Source organism: Castanea sativa, chromosome 1 (genome assembly GCF_040712315.1).
Source record: "Castanea sativa cultivar Marrone di Chiusa Pesio chromosome 1, ASM4071231v1".
NCBI classification, from domain to species: domain Eukaryota; kingdom Viridiplantae; phylum Streptophyta; class Magnoliopsida; order Fagales; family Fagaceae; genus Castanea; species Castanea sativa.
In genome coordinates, this window is record NC_134013.1 from 49,599,756 (window position 1) to 49,623,149 (window position 23,394).

General features: G+C 35.4%; 1 protein-coding gene, 1 long non-coding RNA gene and 1 pseudogene across 3 annotated transcripts; 2 read left to right on the forward strand and 1 right to left on the reverse strand.

The window, feature by feature from the left end:
- The first annotated feature begins 12 nt into the window (after nt 1-12).
- LOC142644489 (transcription factor TGAL1-like) lies at nt 13-8,826 on the forward strand. Of its 2 annotated transcripts, none has more exons than XM_075819089.1 (12): nt 13-133; nt 1,599-1,702; nt 2,624-2,700; nt 2,811-3,008; nt 3,412-3,489; nt 3,572-3,631; nt 5,123-5,200; nt 5,461-5,512; nt 6,641-6,688; nt 7,401-7,431; nt 7,573-7,695; nt 8,740-8,826. In XM_075819089.1, exons 1-9 carry the CDS (start codon nt 120-122, stop codon nt 6,670-6,672), a joined length of 693 nt encoding a protein of 230 aa, XP_075675204.1. In that variant the 5' UTR covers nt 13-119; the 3' UTR covers nt 6,673-6,688; nt 7,401-7,431; nt 7,573-7,695; nt 8,740-8,826. The 2 variants fall into 2 exon arrangements, with proteins under 2 accessions (XP_075675204.1, XP_075675206.1); XM_075819091.1 differs by having other exon boundaries at nt 3,412-3,486.
- On the forward strand, nt 6,802-10,940 carry LOC142628923 (uncharacterized; annotated as a pseudogene).
- A 6,416-nt stretch (nt 10,941-17,356) lies between these two features.
- On the reverse strand, nt 17,357-20,292 carry LOC142609442 (uncharacterized). The gene is made up of 3 exons (XR_012839600.1): nt 20,277-20,292; nt 20,141-20,194; nt 17,357-17,688 (listed from the first exon to the last, which is right to left on the reverse strand). It is a non-coding gene; the product is annotated as an uncharacterized LOC142609442 (long non-coding RNA).
- Between the last annotated feature and the right edge of the window lie 3,102 nt (nt 20,293-23,394).

Genomic DNA, 23,394 nt, shown 5'->3' on the forward strand with positions numbered 1-23,394 from the left:
GCCAATGATGTGTGTTACATGGTCGCTGAATATATACATTTTTTGAAGGGTTGGTTAGGGTATGAAAAAGGATTCAACCAGAATTGCTGTTGCGGACATATCTATTTCCAAGCTGAAAAATGAAGGGGCAGATGTAATGCTTTGTAGCATAGATGAAATACTTTTCTTTCAAGCGGTTTTTATAAATTCTATTGTTTTCCATTTTCTTTATCCAAAGTGTTTCTCCTCAGTTTACTTATTGTGTACTTGGCTTTCAAATGCACCCCTTGGTGATTTCTTTTAATGTGTTTATATTTACAAAAATATGATTTTTTTTTTTTTGGATAAGTAAATATGATTTTAGTTTCTACTAGTTTGTAGAATCCAGGTAGCTCCAGTAAAAAAAATATTAATAGTTTTAGTCAGCGGTTGGAAATCAATCTTGGTTTCTATGTGTGGCATTAGTTAACACCTGAAGATGCTTATCAAAAAAAAAAGAAAAAAGTTAACACCTGAAAATGTTCCTGAGATTTTAGCTAGTACAAAATGAATAGAAGCAAATTTATCACAAAAAAAATGCCATAGTAAATGTTTATAATGTTCATGAGAAATGTGTTTCCTATTATTCTCATTCTTTCTGGTTAATACATTTTTTATTTGATAAGTAATTGAATCAGATATAAAAAAAAAATCTATAGAGGATGTTTTTAGTGGCAAAACTATTGATAAATAATTTCAATGCATTTCTTATACTGATTAAACATTTTGCAGAAAGTTTCCTATGTCCCTATCCTGAATCTGTTATTCTTCCATATTGCTTGAAAAAGCTTCATTTTAGATCTTCAATAGAGCATTCTTTTATATTCCAATTTGTTCTATTTCCTGTTCACAATAAGTTTTTTAGGCTGCTTCCAGATTTTAATCTGTTTTTGCCATCACTTTGGGGGTAATTTGATCATATATTGGTCCTGGTGTTCATTACATAAGACAGGGTCATCTATGTATAAAGGGTTTAGGTGGCTAGGGCTAGAAGTTTACTCTTACACTTCCCTTGGGTTGACCCTAGCATGGCATGACTGGAACCTCATCTAATGGCAATGATTATGATTATATTTCATGATCCGTCAAATAAACTTGCATGTTTTATTTCTAGTGTGAGCAATCGCTTCTATGCAATATAAAAAACAAATATTTGTGTAACATTCTAGGGCTTTAATCAAAGCTTTTAACTGACCAATTTGTGCTTTTCTTATATATTTTACTAAAAAAAATCATTGCTTTTCTTCCACAATATTTTCTTTTTTGAAGTTCAAATCAAAAGGATATATCCAATTTGTAACAATATAGTTCTTTTGTTGAGTATAGTATGGGGTTGGCCTAGTGGTTCTGAAGGCCTTATGAGACCCATGAGGTCCTACGTTCAAAACCTCTAGCCTACGTCTTTGAGCAACCTCCAAGGGAGTCCTCCCTTGGTGTGTGTGGGATGAGGGGACTACACTCATCTAAGAGAACAATTCCCCCCCCCCCCCCCCAAAAAAAGCATCCAATATGACATTAGTTTATTGTTCTTGGGTGTAACATTTTGGGTGGCTATAAATTGATGGGAGTACTGTTTTCAGTTGCACAGAGGGAAATACAACCCATTCTTTTCGCATTTCTGATTTCGGGGTGTTTGATCAAGCAGTTGGATTTCGCTTAGAGGATGCGGTTAACGTGAGTGAAAGTAAGTATTCAGTAATGGAACTCACATTGATTAATTCAAGAGCAAACAGTCTTAAGTTGTTATGTATTTTCATTCTGTAGGAGCATAAGAACTATTCCGCATCTGGTGATCTTAGTGGAACTTTACGTTTTGACTTATCACAGAACTTCCTTTTTGGCTCTGAACAATCTTTTTACATATAATGGAGAAAAGTATGTCAAAGTAAAAGTATAGCATGTAATTTGCAAAAAAAAAAAAGGGTTAATAAAAACTATGTGTATCTCTTTCAGATTGATATATGATGTAAGAAAATCATGACTTATGAGTAATAATCAAATACATGGAGATTCTGTCTATTTAAGAAATTCAAGTCATCAGAGTACATGCACAGTACTAATAACTTTTGTTATGCAAGAGAAACATAGGAAAAGCTGTGTATAATGATGATTGTTGCTTTTTCTTGAATGGAATTTTAAATGAAAGACTAGAAAGAAACATTTATTGTCACATGGACACTCAAACTCTGTTTAACATATAGAAATCAAGAAAGAAAGATTTCGACATAAACTGCAGCAGTCCTTGATTCAATGCAAAATATGTACTTTATGGAGAATAACTTAAATAAAAAAAATGGTCAAATGCAACTGGAGATATCATATCTAAAGAGACCACATCAATCAGTGGCTTTGATATGCAGGATGGAATGATGGAACTAAGTCCAATCAATTAAATTTATTACCTTTAGTTTAGAACAAGAGACTCCAGGATAATACTGGTAGCACCTAATATAGGGTTGGGTTAATATGAGTATGACCTTTAATAATATTCCAGTAACACCCATAACTTTCTTGTACTGCAGTTAAGAATAAACCTATTGAAATCTATCTCTTTTCTTCTCTCCCTCACTTTTTTTGAGAAGGAAATTTGTATGACTTGATGCAGATACTGTGTTTAGTTCTACAAAAGTTAGTGGTCAAGCAGTTTCTTCTGATCCCCTTCATCTTTACACTTCTGATAAGGTGAATTCCTCTAAAGTACTAAACTTTCTTATTTTAAGTTGTAGGTGTACTATACTAGCCTTACATCTTTTATTTTCTTCTATTTATATGTTTTTCTTTTGGCAAAACAGTCACCAACTTCACTTGATATAAATCCATCTACCTTCCGAGTGGAGCGTCAGAGGTTGCCGTTAGAAAAGGGTCATCCATCAAATCTGGTTTCTGTATCAAGTGGTAATATTGAGAACTGGGAAGAGTCTGCCATGGCTGATGCTAGTCCAAGGACTGATATCTCTACAGATGTGGAGACAGATGATAAGAATCAGAGGGTAATGCTTTGTTTACCTCCACTCTTGAAATATTATTTCCTACCTTTTAATTATATAAATTATAATTTTTTTTTTATAAAAATTTTTGTTAAGTAGGGGATGAAATCCCTTGTTTTGCACCCAGGCTCTCCCCTAATGGAGAGAGCCGGACATGCCAATGGGCTTCGAATCCATTAGCATATATTTAACATGTTATTTTCTCCATTCTGCATATCTGGACTCATAATTAGATAATACCAAATATCTAGAATTATGTAGCACAAATCTAAGGTTCCCAATTTAGATACTTATTTGTGCTCTTTTTTCTTGAATATAAGTTTTTTTATCCCCTACTCGTTTGAAAATTTCGAGGATGTTAATCATCATAGCTGGCATTCTGACATTTAGGCTCTCAATTGTGCAGTTTGATAGAAGTCAATCTATTGCTAATGTGGCTTCCGATTCCAGTGACATATCAAAGGATAAATCAGATCAAAAGGTTGTATGTATTAAACTATTTACATGAATTATATATGCACTTTCAAGAGGGAATTCATGATCTTTTGCTTGATTGCACTTTACAGACTCTCCGTAGGCTTGCTCAAAATCGGGAGGCTGCAAGAAAAAGCCGATTGAGGAAAAAAGTATGGGCTTATATCTTGCTGCATTGGTTTATCCAATTATTGTTCTTTCAAAATATTCCTTTTTTTTTTCTTTTTTTTTTGTGTTAGTTGTGAAAACAACTATAAAACACAGTTACTGTTTTTATTTTTTGGCATTTAATTGCCAGCATGCAATTTCATTAGTTTAAGAATTATCAAGACCAAGTTTATTTACAGCTTTGTGAATTTTCTTCTTCATATAAGAATCAAACTGTTCATTATTTTTTAGTGGGATTTAAATTTAATAGGAATTCAAACTCCTTTCTTTTATTTGGTACTAGTCTACTAGAATGATAGCATTCATAAGCTGAGCTTAGTGTAATCTGAACTAAATGTACCAAGCTTGACCTAACCCTGGCCCAACCAAATGCGAGCTCGTTGTCTTCTGGGGAAAGCTTTGCTGTTAAGGCTCTATTTTTAGTTTATATTTTCAGTTATGGATGATAAAATGTTACATCTCTCTCTCTCTCTCTCACACACACACACACACACACACACAAACACACTTGCAAAGGGAAGAGACAATAAATATAGTAGTGGTGAGGTGCTTATGGGGAAGCCAATTTGAAGTTTCCCTACTCTAGCATGGGATATGCTAGTTGCTAGAGAGAATGGGTTCCCTACTCTTCTTTCAACTTGATGTTTCTAGGTTTCCTATTAATTGTAACAAAAATCCTCAGGAAATGAGACAGACCTTCTTTTTTTCCAAGAAAGTATTTACACTGAACAAAACTCAATTTACAGAATACTCCCCTCTAATGAACGTGGCCCTAGCTTTATAGGTGCACAGGTTGTTTATTTCTTGTGGGCCTTTTCCACTATTGTCCCAATGAGAAAAGATCTCTTTTCTTTGGTACATTTTGTCTCAAGGGTTCCTTATCTGAAGGGAATATGTTCCTTGCTTTGGTGGGGACGCCACTTGGTTTTTATACTTATGTGACAAACTTGGCACAGATGCCTTTTGGGGTCTCAATTTATGGCCCTCTCTAGACTGAGCTCCTGGGGCCTGCTGCAGTTAGTTTCCTATCATCTGGGGCTTAAGCCTTTTTCTGCCTGTTTCCTTGGCCTTCTTCAGGGTTAGATGCTGTTGCTGTTTCCTGGATTTTATTAAGGACTATGTTTGTCTTGGCTGCAGCCCTGTTCACCAATCATTTTTTTTTAGTTTGTTTTAATCTCAGCTGCTAGATCATCACTAATTGGCCCATTAATTTAAAAGAAATGCTGTGAAAATAGATATTATTGGTAATCAATCTTTTTAAGTACCTTGGATGGATTTTGCCAAGTAATATATCGTTACATGAAATTTGGAAGTAGTACTTATGTGTCACATCCTTGCAGGTTTTTAATAATTGTAACCCCTGTTTCCAAAAAAAGCACGCTCCTTAGTTATCTTTTGGCCATGGAGCATTTATAGTTGCAAGCATCCCTAGTTTCAATAATTCTCTTTATTTACTTGAATTGATTCTGGTGTAGGCATATGTCCAACAGCTGGAGAGTAGTCGTTTGAAGCTGACCCAATTAGAGCAGGAGCTTCAACGAGCAAGACAGCAGGTTAGTTTTGGTTAATTCTTCATAATTAGATTGCCTAGTTCTGCTTCATTTTTGGTAATTGATGTCCTTGTTAGGTGTGCATAGCTTGCATATTTGCATATTTATTTTCAAAAATCTTTAGCCTTTGGCCTTTGGCTTAGTTGAGAAAGGGTAGGTTGGAGTTCTGGTAGGTCTTAAGTTCATCTTCCCGCAACCTTCCCCCCCCCCCGCCCCCACAAAAAAAAAAAAAAAAACTTACTTCTTCATTTTGTCTCCTGTAGGGAATCTTTATATCAAGCTCAGGAGACCAAGCCCATTCAATGAGCGGAAATGGTATCCTTCCTTCAACTTAATTATTGCTCCTACTTCAGTGTGGTTCAATTTTATTTTATTTTTCTGGAACTAAAGAGACTGCTTCATGATGATTGAGGGATCAATATTGGATTATTATGACAAGTTTATTGGAATAACATATTCAGGGTCGTAGCTGTCTTGTATAAAAAAAAAAAGAAAATTTGGGATGGCATACGCAAATGACTTGTGTCTTATATGTACATTGGACAACTGTTGTTAAATCATGTTCTTAGGATTGCGGTTAAGTGATTAAATTTACCATTTTTTAATAGCTTAAGTTTTTGGGTGAATCGGTAATTTAAGACATGTATTATGTGAATCCACCAATGCTTCAAATGGTAATGATAAAATTGAACTATATTCCAAAATGTGTGGGATGATTGCAAAGCTTTTTTCATTGGAGTTTGTAAAATCTATCCATTTTCTTAATCAAGAGAAGTTTGTATCTATTTTATATCTCTACATTGTCCATTATACTCTGTTTAGTGTTAATGTGCTTCATTTATGAACACACACACTCTCTCTCTCATGTGTGCAAGCTCTCACACATGCAGGATTTTTTTAGTTGTTAGCATTTAGTGTGCCACATTTGATGCATATGTGCAATGAAGTGGAGGTGTACTTGTACTTTAGGCAATTGCTGGATATGCAGAGGTAGCAGTGGTGTTCAATGTAGTTGTGGTGATGGTGCTTGTTGCGTTACCACAATTTAATTGAGTGTAAGGTTGATTTTGATGGCATTGGAAATAGTTTAGGTCATTAGCATGGAGGAGGGAGTTGACACTTTTTTTGCATTATTCATCATTGACACTTTTTTTGCATTATTCATCATTGACACTTTTTTTTTATAAAATTCACCTGTTGACTTTTTTGCTTGCTGTCCTTGTTAATCTCTATTTTGTTAACTATAAAATTTAGAATTCTTTTCATCTCTTAGGAAGCATGTTCTTATCTTGGGAGCTGATATATTTGCCTTTTTCTGGGTGGGGATTTGGAATTCCTTTGTTCCCCCCAAGCTTCATTTTTTCCCAGTCTACTTGGATTTTTTAAAATGATTTTGATGTGCATGTGGTTCAGTTTGGCTAATTTAGGCTGTTTTGTTTACAGGAGTACGAAAACAATCTCTTCCTGCAATGTGATAAATGCAGAATGATGGTAAGAGCTTCTTTATTTGCTTATCTGATGCCATTTTCATTGCATATTAGGATCATATAAGTATAGTGTTTGGTCTAAGTACTAAATGTTTGCATCATATCTACTATGCAAAGATGGGTAAGTAGAAATACAAGAAAAGATAGGATATGAAATGAAGAAATTAGTTTAAAGGAAGGGGTGACTTCTATTGATGACAAGATGGGGTAGAGTTGATTGAGATGGTTTGTTCATGTGCAAAAGAGAACAATTAATGCCCAATAAGGAAGGATGATTTGGTTCAAGTTGAGTGAATGAAAAAAGGTAGAGGAAGACCCAAAATAACACTGGTAGAAGTAGTAAAAAAGGACATGTTAATTAAAGAGATAACAAAAATATGATTTTGGATAGGATAGAATAGGATGGTGGAGAAGAATACATGTGGCCAATTGCGATTAGTGTGTTGAGGATCTTTTGCTGCCCCCACAATTTTGGGACTAAGGTTTTGTTGTTTACATCATATCTACTGATAGTGTCTATGGTCTTTAGACCAAATGGTAACAATATTGTTTACTTATAAATTTAAAAAAAAAAAAAAAGAGCCAAAGTAGCCCACCTAGATTTTTGGGCACAAACGTTACAATATTGTTTTGTATTGAGAGCATTGAGAACATTATGTTAACAATATGCCGATTCAACAAATTTAGAATATGCCTTATGGATTTTTTTTTTGCAGGAAGCACAGAGTGCCATCAATGACTTAACTGGTTAGGCAGATTGTTCACCTCCATTGCCTTTTTTCTAAAATCTTTTTTTTTAATTTTTTTTATATTAAAAATAATCTTTTTGTGAACACTCTAGTTTTCTATCCTTCCTGGAGCTGATCTGTTTTTCCCACCATCATGTAGGTAAATGGCTTGGAAATAGGCAAATAAGATGCAACTGGGCGACCAAAGGTGCTACTTCTAATGAAGACAACAGGCAAATCAATGAGAATCAAAATGCAGTTGTACTTACAAATGGATCTTCAGGTAGCATGAAACCTTCTTCTTGATTCTGTCCACTATGTAGAGTCCTGGAAAATCAGGACAGTGCCTTTTTAGGGACTATGTTGACCAAGTTTCTGGTCACCACATTCCCTGGAATATGCTTATGCATGTAATATGGAATCACAGCATACAGCACAACATAATCTCACACGTGATAGCCTAAAGCCAGGCTATATCAATAATCTGACTATGATTAGCTTTACAGAAAATTGACAAGTGTGCCCATTTGCTTGAAGTATAACCACTCACCAAAAGTTAAAATGGCTTGGGTGATATAGAACTTTGTCCCAGCTAGTCGCCAATCTGGTTACTCTATTAGTTGGGTGACCAGCTGTTTTAATGAGGTGTATTTTGTTAATATTTGTGGAAAACACAAAATAGCTAATGGTCATTGATAGACTGGAAAGTGATATGCCTAGCAGACTCAAAACAGAAGCTTTGAGTTAGGATTTGTTAGGGTGTGCATTCACATTTAATAATTAAGATGCTTTAAGGTGTCATTAAGTGCAATACATTAAGCCTTGACAATTTATATTGAGCTATTGAAGGATAGGGGTACACAATACATTCATAGACCTACATATATGATAGGTTAGTATACAGCACATGCACTCACATGGGATTGAATCCCCCCCTCCCCCTTCTCTTCCCCTCTTCTCTCTTCCCCCTAAAAAGAAAAATCTGGGGTGGCAGGTAGTGTGGGAGGAGGCATTTGGTCTAAGGATCATTGGCATGCAATGACGAGTAAAATAAAGGGCTATGGAGTAAGAAGTCTCCTTTTCTCCTTGACGTGTCTTAGGAAATTTCTTAGCTCCATAGGCTCATGAGAACTTTAGGAGTAAGTATAAGAACTGATGTCAGGTTGTGTCAAGAGCTAAGGTCATATATTATGTGGCCTCTTTAAATTTGACTTATTTCCTGTTGTATCCCAAAGTATGTGCTCTAATTGATGATATGCTAGGCTAGAATTGGCTTGGAATATCTGGATTTTGACAGCTATTTTCTTCTGTTTTATTTGTTTTGTAGATGGAAGCCAGGAGAATATCAATGAGGAGGCTCCTGAAAACAATCCAGCATACACTACTGTCTATATTGGCAACCTTTCCCATGAGGTAATAAGAAATGCATGGAATTTTCTTAATTCTTGCACATAGCACATTAATGCAGGAAAGACTTGTTGTCTTTGTACACTGGAAATAGTTTTGAAATTTGAGAAATTTCTAATTATTTTAGTAAGATTAGGTTAAGTACCAGGGTTAAAAGGGAATAGAATGGGGTGGGGCCAATTTCTCTATTCCTCACCATTAAGAGGCATAGAATATCCAAAGAAGTGTATAAATGCTCCAATTCCCAATCTTGGACATCCCTAGAAAATTGAAGATCCCAGTGAAGCCTTTGGTTAGGAAAGTGCATAACATCCTCAATAGAAGACCCCTTATTACAACTAATGCTATAGAGTTCCGGAAAAGCCTCTGAGAGAGTACAACCTACACACCGCACATGATGCCAAAATTTAATTCTATTACCAACACCAACCTCAAACTGATTCATATCTCAGCAAATAACTGATTCTATCTCTGCATTTTTGCATACAAAGTCCAAGCAGTGTGTTTGGCACAAGGAGAAGGTAAAAAGATTATTTATTAAAAGGAAGTCTAAAAATTTAAAAGAGAAGAAAAATTAGAAAGGTTTCCAGGGAAGTATGGATCAAGAGATCATAAACTTATTAAAAAAAGGGATCAAGAGATCATAAGGTGTATAACACTGAAACTCTGTTACTTCAGAATTAAGAAATCCTTTGTTATCAAATTTCTCATTGATATTGCAATCTAATCTTTTAGGTAAATATCCTAAGAAAGAAAGCAGGCAAGAGAAAAAGAACCCTGGAATATGAGAGGAATGGTGCAGTAGGGTACATCTTCAAAGGAATTAATAAGATATCTACGTATATTAATTTTTTTAGAAATTACTTAACTATGCTAGGGAATTGCTGCATATTTTAGAAATTACTTAACTATGATAGGGAATTGCTGCATTTTTTAGAAATTACTTAACTATGCTAGAGAATTCTGTAACTGAGGCAGGGAGGTATTAAACCCATACCTGCCCTGAATTCATGCTGCATTTTTCCATCTTCCCCAACCACCTGGCCTATTTTAGAATTCATGCTGCATTTTTCCTTTGAAAGTCAGAGTGTTGTATGAGTAGTTCTTTACTCTTGGAACTAGGGATGAGCATTCCATTATAGATTATATAGACTATTTCTTTTAGAGGACTATTTTTTGTTGGACTCTCTTCCTAATTCTTTAGGAATGTTTGTAACTTGTATATACATCATGTGTTTGCAAGATTTTCTTTTTTCAATAGAATTAACATAAAAAAGAGTGGATAAATGAGCTATCTTTTTTCAACAAAATGCAATCACAAATGTAAAGCAGCAATGCAGCGATTTTGTCATGACCAGAAACATCCAGTGCCAGGAAATGACTGAAGATGTGCAAAGACAAATGGCGGGCCTCAATTTCCAGGATAATAAAAATGCAAGTGCTTACAACAACTACCCTTCAGTAGGACATCAGAATCAAAGATCCAATTCACAACAGCAAGCAGATCCTCAGCCACAAGCACCTTCCTATCAGCCACCAGAGCAGCCTACAATGCCTGGGTATGGTCCCCCACAAGCTGATTATAGCTGACCACAACCTGATTATAGCTCGCCACAGGTGCCTTCTCCTTACCATGTTCCACCTACTTCTGTTCCATATCCACATCCTCAGGCCCAACAGCAGCAGTCACTTATTGGGCATGAGTATGGCCAACCTGCTTATCCGAGGTGGCGAGATCCATACTACAATGCCCATGCACAACAATCTGGATCTCATCCTTGGCCTCCTTACACCATCCCAGCTCCATACCCTCCTCCTTACCAAAGTGGCTACTATAAGCAACAATAGTGTAGTTGTGTATCATCTATCCATTTTGGCTATATAATTTGATTGCTTTTGATATGTAATCTGTCACTTTGTTCCATCCTTGCTTAAATAGATTGGATTTAGCTAGATCTTATTTATGGTCGTATAACCTCTTGATAATCCGTATGCTAGTTTGTGAAATGCTTTGTATGTGTATTGCATAGCTTGTAGTTGGATTTTTCTGTAGCTTTTAAATTATGTTGAGATTTACCGCAATGATACTAATTTGCTAAATAAAAATCATCTATTTTACTTTTTGTGTTCCATTTATGCTTCTATCAAAAGTAAAATTATTAGTACTATGATTTTGTGAGGTTGACACGTAGGGCTTGTGACAGGAAACCACCCAAATTTTTTTTTTTTAAAAACCTATAAATCGAGTTCATTGAACTTGATTTATGTGGCCTTATAAATCGAGTTCATTGAACTCGATTTATGTTGCTATAATTCGAGTACTATAGACTCGAGTTCTACATTGAGTACTCTTCTCCAGAGATTTTAGGCAGAGAGTTGGGACAAAATCGATCCCTATGAAGTCGATTTTTACGTTTTTTTTTTACATTTTTTTTTTGTTTTCCTTCTTACTTTTTTTCGTATCCTTTTTTTTCTTGGATTTGTTTTTCCGTTTTTTTTCTTGCTGTTATTTTTCCTTTCTTTTGCTTACTTTTTTTTCTTACCTTTTTTTTTTCTTTCTTTTGCTTACTTTTTTTTTCCTTTCTTTTGCGTACTTTTTTTTCTTACCTTTTTTTTTCCTTTTTTTTCTTACCTTATTCTTTGCTTACTTTTTTTTCCTTTTTTTTGCTTACTATATTTTTTTTCCTTTTTTTTTTCTTCCTTTATTTTTCTTACTTTTTTTTCCCTGTAGTGCAGAAACACGATATTTTTCTCTCTCTATTCAGTATGTTAACTAAAGAATAAGCAAAACTTTTAGAAAACCACCTTATTGGTTATTTTCCTTCCTCACAAGTAATGCCACCATCAACTTAACAAGACTAAAAATTATAAACAATAAGTGAACAATGTCATGCAGAGTAAAAATCAGATAAGACTTGACGAAAATAAGGTCGTAAAAGAATCGAAAGCTATACAGATGAGGAAGAAAATAGGTACATTGGATACAGAATACTTCGATTACAAGTGCATTCAGTGCTAAAAGAAAATAATAATTGTGCCGATACAACCCAGTAGTAAGTTCGAATACACAATAAAGAGAACCACAATTTACATCTACAATGGCATTCCAAAATCGAGTATCTGCATACCTGAGAAAAATTTAAATATTGTCGTTAAATACCAACAGCCAAAACAACGGTACTAATCTACGTAACTTGGATAATTGATATAATCATGACATTTTATATAAAAGCATCACTTACCTAGGTTGGGTCAGTATTGCTTGTCGAAGCCCCACGGGAAAGCGGACATCTTCTACGGTTATGCCCATGTTGATGACACAGTCCACAGCTCTGCTTTTGTTGAATCTCCCTCAAGTCAGAATCTGGCCTTCGGCTTCCCGGTTTTCGCCGGACCCCATCCATCTCATTCCGTATCCTAGACTTCACAGGTCGACCTTTGGCCCGCAACAGGTCTGGGTCAGGCCTTTGGACCTTCCACATCCCTCCACAATGACTCTGACTTGGGCACCACAAATTGGTGTAAGTAGGTGCGAATGGCGTTGTCCAAACTATAACATGGGTCAATATATGCAGTTCCATCTTGCCCCAAGTACTGAAGAACTGTAATCGCATGTGAACAAGGGATCTTTCGATTTTGCCACTTTCCACAACCACATGTTCTGGCCAATATGTTTACTTCATGACTATGTTGTCCCCCTCCAGAGCTATGGATGTTGTACGCAGTCGTTACTTGATATACACCATGGACATTATTAAACGGCCTTACTTGGTGTGTTTTAGATTTTTTCAAATTTGCATCAAAGATTTCTAAGGCATATTTACTCCACACCTTGCCCTCCAAGAGATCATGAGTAATTTTTTTGTGTCGATCATGGAAATACGCGACAAGTTTGCTCCAAGTGAATTCAACCAGTGCAGCAATGGGCAGGCCACGGGCACCTTTGAGTACTCCATTGAACCACTCTGAGACATTGGTTGTCATAGCCCCATAACGGTATCCACCATCACGTAACTGGGTCCACTTCTCTATATCCTCTTTCATTAGATATGTGTATGGCATGATGGATGGGTCAGGTTCACTTACCTGTTGTTCAGTGGCTGATTTCTTCCTAAGGGCCTCGATCTCGGCTTCCTTGATAGGTTGCATGTACAACTCAAATTTAGCTTCCTGAGTAGCATACCCCGCTTTCAAGGCCAATGACTTTAAAGTGGCGTCCTGAAAATGCATGTTGAAGTTGCTAGCAACATGTCGAAGGCAATATCTGTGGTATACTCATACTCGTCCATGATCATCTCTAGGCCAGTTTGCAATTGCGTTTCGAATACCCTTATGTCGGTCAGAAATTATGCATATGTCCTTATTTGCTATCACATCCCTCAGTACAAACCTGACGCAATCTAAAAACCACCTCCAACTAGGCCCTGACTCTTTGTCCACAACAGCAAAGGCGAGAGGCAAAACCTTGTTGTTGGCATCGGTGGCCATTGCAATCATCAACACCCCTCGATATTTACCATACAAATGGGTCCCATCAATACTGATTACTGGTTTACAATGTCTGAATCCTTCAATGCAAGGAGCGAAAGCCCAAAATACATATCGCAATATTGTAACACCTTCCTCCCTCGGTTCAGTGAGATACCAGTACCGGGTGCCAGCTTCTTGATCCAAGTATGCCAACAACAACTTTTTCAGCCTTTCGTAAGACTCTTCCCAATCGCCGAATATCTTTGCAATAGCCCTTTGTTTCGCATCCCATATCTTATAGTAAGAAAGCTTATGTTCATAATACTTCCCTTTGATGTAATCTCTAAGGTGTTGAATTGTTGCCGTGTGATTTTCTCGCAACATTGGAACAAATTCTGCTGCAAGAAAATTACAATCCATCATTTTACCATCAAGAGCCATGCCAAGGGTCATACAACTGTGAGGACCTCCATAAGATGTGACCATCCATGTTCCTTGTTTAGGCTTCATGACTGCTCCAACGTACCACTTGCATGACTCATCCATGCATTTCACATACAGTCTACTTTTGGTCGACCTACTAGTCAGACAGTTTCTGTTATGCTTTGCGGCATAAATTGTTAATGCACGTTTCACCGCTTCTTTATTCGCAAAAATCAACCCCGTACAAAAATTCATGTCCGCATTCCAAGAAGAAGCAAATGCTTGCTCACCAACTTCAGGATCAACCATATTTTCCCAAGTATTTTCATAAAATGATAAGGCGGGAGGTTCATAAACGGGGGTTGCATTTGTAACATGCTGAACTCTAACAGTAGGGTTTGCATCATCTTCATCACATTCATCCATACCATCAACATTAGGATTGAGAGTAATTTCATGGTCATCAACACCCCTATCAAAGTCACCTCGCTCAATCCTCTCTTCGTACTCATCTCTATCGTCAAGATCTTCCCCAACACAGTGTTCGTCTTCATCTTCAACTACTGGAACTGTAGAGGATTCACCTCGATGTGTACAAAATTGATCTTCATATCTATTGCCAGGTTCGCTCTCAACTGTTCTTGGTGTCTCTTGAAAAGGGGGTGTATAGCCTCCCAACGTGGTGCACTAATCATCTAGGACTTCAAACTGTAGAGATGTAGTTGTTTGTATAATATCCTCTATGCCGACTTCTGCACGCGGCTCCAAAGTGACGTACAACTCAAAATTTGCTACTTGTTCCCATTGACGCATCTTGTGAAACATGAACTTCACATGTTTGTCTTCTGTTATCGCCATATATCTGTAATTAATGCATTGATTGAGGACTTCATGTGGAGAACGGAAAGTAATATGTATGTCATGCAAAGCAGGGTTCAGTTGCAGCTCTTCCATAATTTTTATCTTTAAATCACTTAAGGTCTTTAACTTATGGCGTATCATCATATAACATCACTGGATACCCGGACCTTGAAATGGAAATCCGTCATAAGGGTTGGCATTGCTAAGGGATCCACTGTAGTATATATTTATATAGATCATTATCAATCTATAGATCATCAAGTGCAATTGTGTTAGTGACAAATTTATAACTCTCAATCAACATCAATCACAAAACTTTGGGTATGACATGCCAACAATACTAACCTCAACCAAATTTGCATATACTCACATCCAAATCATTCTAGAGGCATGACTTTCAAAACCCATTCAAATAAGATATGATAAACAAAAATATTATAGCAACTAGTTACCCATTGAAATCTTTGTTACAAATCTGAAACAATTATATCTTGAAATAATTTATACTAAAAAGACTGTAATGGGTGTCTTAGGTATCAAACTCATAATCCATTTCATACCAATGACAAAAACCTAAAAGTACTAAATATTCCTAACAATTAATCACAATATTTAGTACTAAATATTCCCAATATTAATTTTGAATAAAAACCTAGCATAATCACAATATTTGGTACTAAATATTTCCCCAATACTAAATATTCCCAATAATTAATCACAATATTAATTTTTATTAAAAACCTACAAAATAATTTAATCACAATATTTACACTAACAAAAAATAAGCAAATATTCCCAATATGTTGTAATAACATAATTAATCACAATATTTGGTACTAAAAATTCCCAATTTACAATCACAATATTAATTTCCTAAAAAAAACTTAGCAAATAATTTAATCACAATATTTACACTAACAAAAAAAAAATTCCAAAGATGTTGTAATAACATTAATCACAATATTTAGTACTAAGTATTTCCAATAATTAATCATAATAATAATTAAAAAAAACTAACAAATAATCACAATATACTAACAAACTACCCACAAACAAATAAACTAATCACAATATTTACACTAACAAACAAAAAAATAAAAATTTTCCTAATATGTTCTAATTGTTTCTTAAAAAAAATAACCTAGCAAATAACCACTATATTTAACTAACAAAAAATATTATCAATATTATAAAAAACATTACTTGAGAGTTGATGAAAGTTGAGTGTGATTGTTGTGTGAGTGATGAAGTAAGTTGTGTGAGTGATGAGGGTTGTGTGAGTGATGAGGGTTGTGTGAGTGGTGCTGCTGTGAGAGCAGAAGAGAAATGAGAGCATAAGTGAGCCGGGTAAGGGGGAAAAAGGTCTCAGTTGGGACCCACATGACACGTGGATGGGTTGGGGACCATTCACAGAAATCGAGTTCAGGAGACTCGATTTTTAGAAGCAAATAAATCGAGCCTCCTTGACTCGAGTTACATCCACGTGCCCGAAAACCATGGTGCCCAAAAATCGAGTCCAGTAGACTCGATTTACCTTAAGTGATCACGTGACCAAAAATCGAGTCTAGTAGACTCGATTTACTAAAGTGATCACGTGCGCCCCCGTGAGTGTGGAAAATAGAAATCGAGTTCATTGAACTCGATTTTTGTGCCTACGTGGCCTCCTGTCCAGCTCAGCCAGTGCTGCGATGGAGAAATATAAACCGAAAATCGAGTCCAATAGACTCGAATTGTTAGAAACCAAATATGTTTCAAACCTTTGCTTACTAATGATATAGTTTGAGTTTTGTAGCTAGTTCTGTAAAAACGCCCCATATGCTCGAGCTAAACATATTCAAACTAACGCTTCTTATACTAGCAAGAAAACCACAAAGAAAAAAATTGCCTGGGATGTTTCTATGGAGGCCACGTCAAGGTGAATTTATTCACAAAAAAACTAAATAGAAATAAATAAAGAAATAAAACTACAGTAAACTTGAATTTATTGCTAGGGGTAATTCGTCTAAGTGAATTGGAAGGGTTTTTTATTTATTTATTTTTTATGGGATTTAATTACATAAAAGAGTTGAGTGATCAAATGAATCCAGACCATATTTCCACATTCCAATTAAAAAATGGAGTCTCTTTAACTGGGGAAAATGGAAAATGTCGAGCCTATTGCACTGTGATTTAAAGTGGGTTTAGCTATATTTTTTTACTAAATGCTATTTTGTCGAGCAAGCTAAGAATGCTCTAGTGGAGTGATCAAGTGTTAGTTTTTAATTTGGTCATGTTATCTAAGAGATTAAAAATGATTACTTTAAACTTTAAGGGCTAAAATCATTCATCAGCTGAAGTGTAGGGATTAATGGTGCAAACTATGCAATTTGACCAAAATATTACTGTTTGTATTATAAGGTACCCTTGCCTCATATATTCATACTTGTTCTTGTGCTTCCCTATTGGTGATTTTAGCCATGAATTTTTTGCATGTAGTCTGTTAAATAAGATTGGTGTTACCCACAATAAACAATTTTATTTCTAACCATAAAAAAAAAATTATAATTAGGTTATGTGGTCATTGGAAAAAGATTTTGCCTCCTATAACCTCAACTCATCATACAGTTATCCTTGTCTAAACATATAGATAACGATAAGAATAAAATTGAATATGCAAAAGCTAATACATGACTTCAAGTATTCTAGGAAGCCTATGTATTCTTAAACAAGGACACAACTTCAGATTTACTAGAAAAATAACAAGTTTTAAAATCCAGATGATTGTCACCTTGTCCTGAGTTCCCAACTATATATGGCAGCCACCCTAGGATCCTTTTGCCTTCTCAATCTATGCAAACAAAACCTGACCCTCCCCAGCTTTTATTCTTTGATCTTCTACCAGGCATTGACAGAATACCTTACATTCTTGGGGTTTTATTACTAAGCCCAACTAAACTAGAGTAAGAACCAATTGACAATTAGCATAGCCCAAACCAGAAATTGTTAAATTACAAAATTACCCTTGACACATAAAATCAAATAAAATATAATATTTCTGTCTTCCCACGGCCTCTTGCATCAAATTAAGCACTAGTTTGGAATATGTCATACCTTGGCTTTCCCATGATAATATACCCTGAAGATAAGCAATGACACAACAAAAGTAAGAATAATCATAAAACTATTGCAATGTATAAGAAATCCAAACACTATTAAGATCATAATATCTTCATCATTCCACTCTAATTTTCTTCCCACAACAAAACCACTTCTAGGAATATTTCTTTTCACATTGTGACATATAAAGTAAGGAAAAAAAACCTCTTGTTGAGACAGAAGTTGATCTAGCTTGGAGATCATTTTGGAATTTACTAGTTTATGATCCAACACCTGTTTCAATTAACTTTTTGGAATTTACTAGCGTATGATCCAACACCTATTTCAATTAACTTTTTAGAATTTTGGAACCATGGTCTGTTTCAACAACTCATAAGTGGCTTCTATCACTACAATGTTTAATAATTAAAACTAAAATGAATCCAGCAGTCACCAATAATGAATTTAAATAACACCACCATCTGTTCAAAGTGTTACTATTCTCATATGTTAAAGCCTAATACCCAAACAACCTTCACATATACATCGATCTGTAACCCAGTTAGAACATAATAATAATTTAAAAAGTGACCACATATTTGCTAAGTGTTTGGAATAGGGCATACCCAAACTACCTTCAAGTAGCCATTCTTTCTTGTCGTGATAATCAGCAACCGTGCTTGATTTCACTTAAGTCAAGAATGCAAGTTTCACATTATCTAATCACTTATAAGTGGATAAGGAGGTGAATGGAAGCATACAAGGTCTATCAAATTTTGATGCTTCATTTTTCAAAAGAGCTGAAATAAATATTGGGTCTTTCTGACTCCAATCAAAAACTTTAATGGCCTGTTTGGAAGTTTAGAGAGGGAGGAGAGTAAAGGGGAGGAGAGTAGTGGGAAGGAGAGTAAAGGGGAATGATTACCCTCCACCTTGTTTGGATGTTTTTAAAATTAGTAAGATAGAAGGGAGTAATTAGCTCTTCCTCCTTGTTTGGATGTTTTAAAAATTAGGATGGAGAGGAGAAGAAATGATTAAATAGACAAATTTACCCTTATTTGAAAATGGACTTGCAACATTGGTCTATGATTAATTTGTTAGATTAAATAATTATTTAATCAATATTCTCATTCCATTAAATACAACTAATAAAAGTATAAAACTACTATTAACTATTATAAAATAATTTTTATTACCTGCTTTCAAAAACAAAAATATTTATTACCTCAAAAAAAATTATAATAAAAATAAAAATTAGAATATGTTAGTGAATTTTTTTTTTTTGGATAAGCATAAATAAAAAAAAAAAAAAAAACAAAATAAAGTATATTCATTCATATATGCTGTGCTCTGTCTCCATTTCCGATCTGCTTGGTCTGTCTCACTCTCTCTCTCTCTCATCAAAGTAATGGCTATAGTGGCGGCAGCAGCAGCTCGTAGAGCCGTAGCTCTAACTCAACTCTCATCTCCTTAAACATCATTGCCTCATCTCATTCACTGCCGTGGAGTGCTGTGCGGCCGTCGTTGTCCTTGAAGTTGACATTGACGCTAGAATCCAATAGCTCTTTGATCCCGTCCAGGTTGCCTTCGTTCGTCGAGTACATCAGCCTCACTTTTGGATCGATTGGTCTCTCCACGTTATCAGTCTCCTCCATCACCACCGCCACCATGGCGTCGTGCCTCTCCGGCGCCATCGACAATTGCTTCCCTAATGTGAATCTCACCGCCGCTTTCGTTTCCATTGTCACAAATTTGTGCTTAGCTTGCGGAGAGAACTTTTTGGAAATGAAATTTGAAGTTTGAGAAATTTTTTTTTTTCATTCACCTCAAAAAATTTTCTCAAATAACAAAAAAAATTATTTATATAATAGGTTTGTAATTTTGTTAATTTAGAAAGAGTAAATCGAAAAATTCATTTGGTCAATAATTTATCTACTCCACTCTCCTTCCAAATCTTTCCAATTTAAAGGAATTAAAAATGAGGGGTTAGAGGAAGTTGAAATCCCTCCAAACCCCTTCAAATTCCTCCCATCCTTCCTTAAAAAACTTCCAAACAAGGTAATTGAATTACTCCCCCTCTCTCTACTCTACTCCCAATCCTTTTTTAAACATCCAAACAGGCCATAAGGGCACAAAATATACAATGCCCCCTTGCTAGTAATGCAAGATTCCAAAGCATAACTCTCTCAAAAAAAAAAAAAAAAAAATTCCAAAGCATAACAAGAATAAACTCTGTTCAATCTGCAAGGGCAAAATAACAATAGTTTATATTTTTCTCAATCTATTTATTTCAAATGTGGTTGCTATTGTAACAAAGTTGAATACTCCTACTACCAATCAACATTCAACAATCAATTCTTAAGCATTAATATAAAAAAAAAAAAGGAAAAAAGAAAAAGAAAAGAAAAGCAAAACATCATCATAATTCTTATCACAAATTCACAAATCCAATAGGTAGCATAACGCTGAACAAATAAAACAAATAAAATTACCATCACTGAGTCGCGAGTTCTGGATTTCAGTGTTCAGTGATGGTTCTTGGAGAGCTGTGGACCGTTAATTTGCACAGAGCTATGGTTAGAAGTTCATCAAAAGAGAGGAATAAATGAGAGAAAGAGAGAAACTCACAAGCAATAATGGCAGAAACACGGTGTTGATTTAAGCTTGGCTTAGAGAGAAAAAAGAGAATTGAGACTAAGGGAGTTAGGGTGAGAGAGTGTCTGAGTCCGCGAGACACAGAGAAATTGAGAAAATGACATTGGATGTCACTTTAGAGATGGGACTTGGGTGGGCCATCAGGAGTCATTTTCAAAAATGGACATTTTTGTCTCTCCATTGTTTTTTTATTTTGAAAAACTGAAATAGTAGGAGGAAGAATGAACGTTAAAAAACCTTCTGCAACTTTTTTTTTTTTTTTTTGAGAAGGATAAAAAACCTTCTGCAACCTTTAGGAGGCTTTTCAACGCACTACCAGACAGGCCCTAAGTGTTTCATATAGCAAGGAATTTATTTTTTTATTTTGATACAATATAGCAAGAAATTTTGGAATCATAAAACCACGCATAGAAATAGCTCTGTTCACAATAGCAGTGCTCCAACACCCTAGGCAAGCATAGAGTTTTCCAACTCAAAAAGTAAGTTTTCCTTTTACTGCCAGAATTCACAGATTTTCCTATCAAGAGTTTAGAACCAAGACAAGAGGAAAAGGGGATGGAATTAAGCACATATTTAATTAGAGTTAACGGATTGAGATCCCGTGCAATACTAGGTGCAATAGCACAAATCTCAACCCTTCATTTAATCTAATGACTCAAAACTTTGACACCTCACCCGTCCAGGTTGGCAATCTGTGTCTCACTTTTGTTTTCATTTCAGCTTCCCAAAATTTCACTAAAAATCTCTCAACCTCCACGCTCTCTGCCTTTTTGTCAACCTGTCGTCTCCACTTCTACCATACCCAACTCAAACCCATCAGCAAAAACAAAGAAAAAACATTAGCTCACTATCTAAGATCCCAACACCCAAACACTCGTATCCTTTTTAGACCAGATTAGAGAGAAAGGGTTGGGGTTTGGAGAGAATCGGGTGTAGAGAGAGACATTGATGCTTTTCAGAGCCAAATTAGAGAAGGTTAGGGTTTGGGTTTGGAGAAAATCGGGAAAGAGAGAAGTTGATGATCTTTCAGGTTTGATCTATGGAGGGAAATGAGATTGAGAGACAAAGAAAGAGATTTTGGTCGAAGGAGAGAAGAAGCCACCATCGGAGGTGGTGGTTGCGGTGAGCCAGCCTTGCCGATTTGGTCTAGACCTAAATCAGAGAAGGTTAGGGTTTCGGTTTGGAGAAAATCGGGAAAGAGAGAAGTTCATGCTCAATATCCATAGCTACAGGTAGCAGCCACCGTGTTCCGCTCCACCAATTTCGGTGGTGGTTTTGGTAAAGTTCCTCTGTCTCTCTCTTTGATTTTTCGTTCTTTTAATTTTCTCAAAAAAATAAAAAAAATTGTTCTTTAAAGCTCACACTTGGCCGAGCTTCTTCTTGCAACCACACTACTGCCGATGGCGGTGCATATAGACGGTTTTTACACCATTGGTGGCCGCTAGTACCCCTCTTTTTCTCTATATTGTCTCTTCTCTTTTTATTTGCTTTTTAGAAATGACCAAAACCCCTATTTTGTTTCAGTTTTTATTAGTGACTAGGTTTCCTTTTGCATAAAACAATGGAGGTTTTTGGGTACAGCCAAATGTGCTGTGATTGAAGGAAAAGTGGCCTGCTTGTAGTTGTTGTGTGTTGTTGTCTTTGACATCAGTAAAGTAATTGTGTTGCTTGGTCTATGCTAAAAAAATCATTATGAAATTTCTCTCTTTGTCCTAATTTTTCTTAGGTACCTGCTATTTTCCTAAATTGCAGATGGGCATTTTGCGTGTTGTAGTTCATTTTGAAGGTATAAACTGTGGCTCTTGATAGGCTAACTTGAGGGGAAAATTTTTTGCTTGCTTGAATTGTTACCAATCATACTTAACAAGTTTAGCCCAAATTTTAAGTAGTCAATTTAGATTTTTATATGTTAAGGCCTCCCTCAAATATTCTGGGTTTTTGGTTCAAAAGAATGTTTGAAAATTTGGTGATGTGTTTTTTCTTTTAATAAATCTTCAAATGTTTCTAGATGAACTTCAATTCTTGGGCATTTCAATGTTATACAGATATGTTACTGATTTATGAACTCTAATTCTAATTGGGCATTTCTAAGTTATACAAATATGGTACTGATCTATACAATAAAGCAGAAATTGCATTTAAATTTAGGCACAATTGAGCTTATGAACAAGAGTTTGTTTTATGCATTTTTCCCCACTTATTGTGGCCAAAGCTTAGATGGATTAATAGCTATATGTCTCTTGTTTTCTTGTTAACAGGATAAAATTTTTTGAAGCATTCCATGATCTAAGACACATTTAGAAAAGAGCATAGCAGCTAAGACACATTACATGACAGTGATACATAAAGAAAAGCTTGACATAAAAATTGCTAAGAATATGAAGTGTTGGTTCTCTGCCAGGAAAATAGTAGCTCTATCAAAGATGGCCTTCAGTTGTAACTTGTTACTGAATTTTTTTGAAGTAGAATGTGATGATTGAAGAAAGAAGTGCATTGCTGAAAGGGAGAAGATTATGTGGAGGACTTGACATTGTGGATAGCTATTGCCGTGGGTGGATAGCTATTGCATTTGAAATTCGTATTTGGATTACTATGGAGTTGCTGTTGCATACATATTTGAATTATGTTATTTAGATAAAGTTATACCTGATTTGGTACTTGTATTTGAGTTTCTAAGAACACTACAACAAAATGTATTTTTAGTGACGAAAATTAGTGAGGAAATATTTTTCGTCACTAAAAATACAGATTTAGCGACGAAATATGAATTTCGTCACTAATAATGAAAAAAATTATAACATTTAGTGACGAAAAATAATTTTCATCGCTATTGTGATTTGAAAAATGGGCGCTAGAAGGAAAAACTTTGGCGGGAACTTAGTTAATCTATAGTAACGAAATATTTCGTCGCTAAAAGTTGAAATTTTTAGTGACGAAATATTTCGTCATTGTGTGTATTGCTATGGATAGCATTAGCGACGAAAATCATTTCATCTCTATAAGGAAGAATTAGCGATGGAAAATAATCGTCACTAAAAATAATCATGGTTTTTCATTTAATTGTTTTAGCAACAAAATCACAATTTGTTGC

What these genes read in the sequence shown, in the direction of transcription:
- LOC142644489 (XM_075819089.1), top strand. An exon ending in TGCGGTTAACGTGAGTGAAA is followed by an intron (nt 1,703 to 2,623) that starts GTAAGTATTCAG and finishes GACTTGATGCAG; the next exon opens with ATACTGTGTTTAGTTCTACA. An exon ending in ATCTTTACACTTCTGATAAG is followed by an intron (nt 2,701 to 2,810) that starts GTGAATTCCTCT and finishes TTGGCAAAACAG; the next exon opens with TCACCAACTTCACTTGATAT.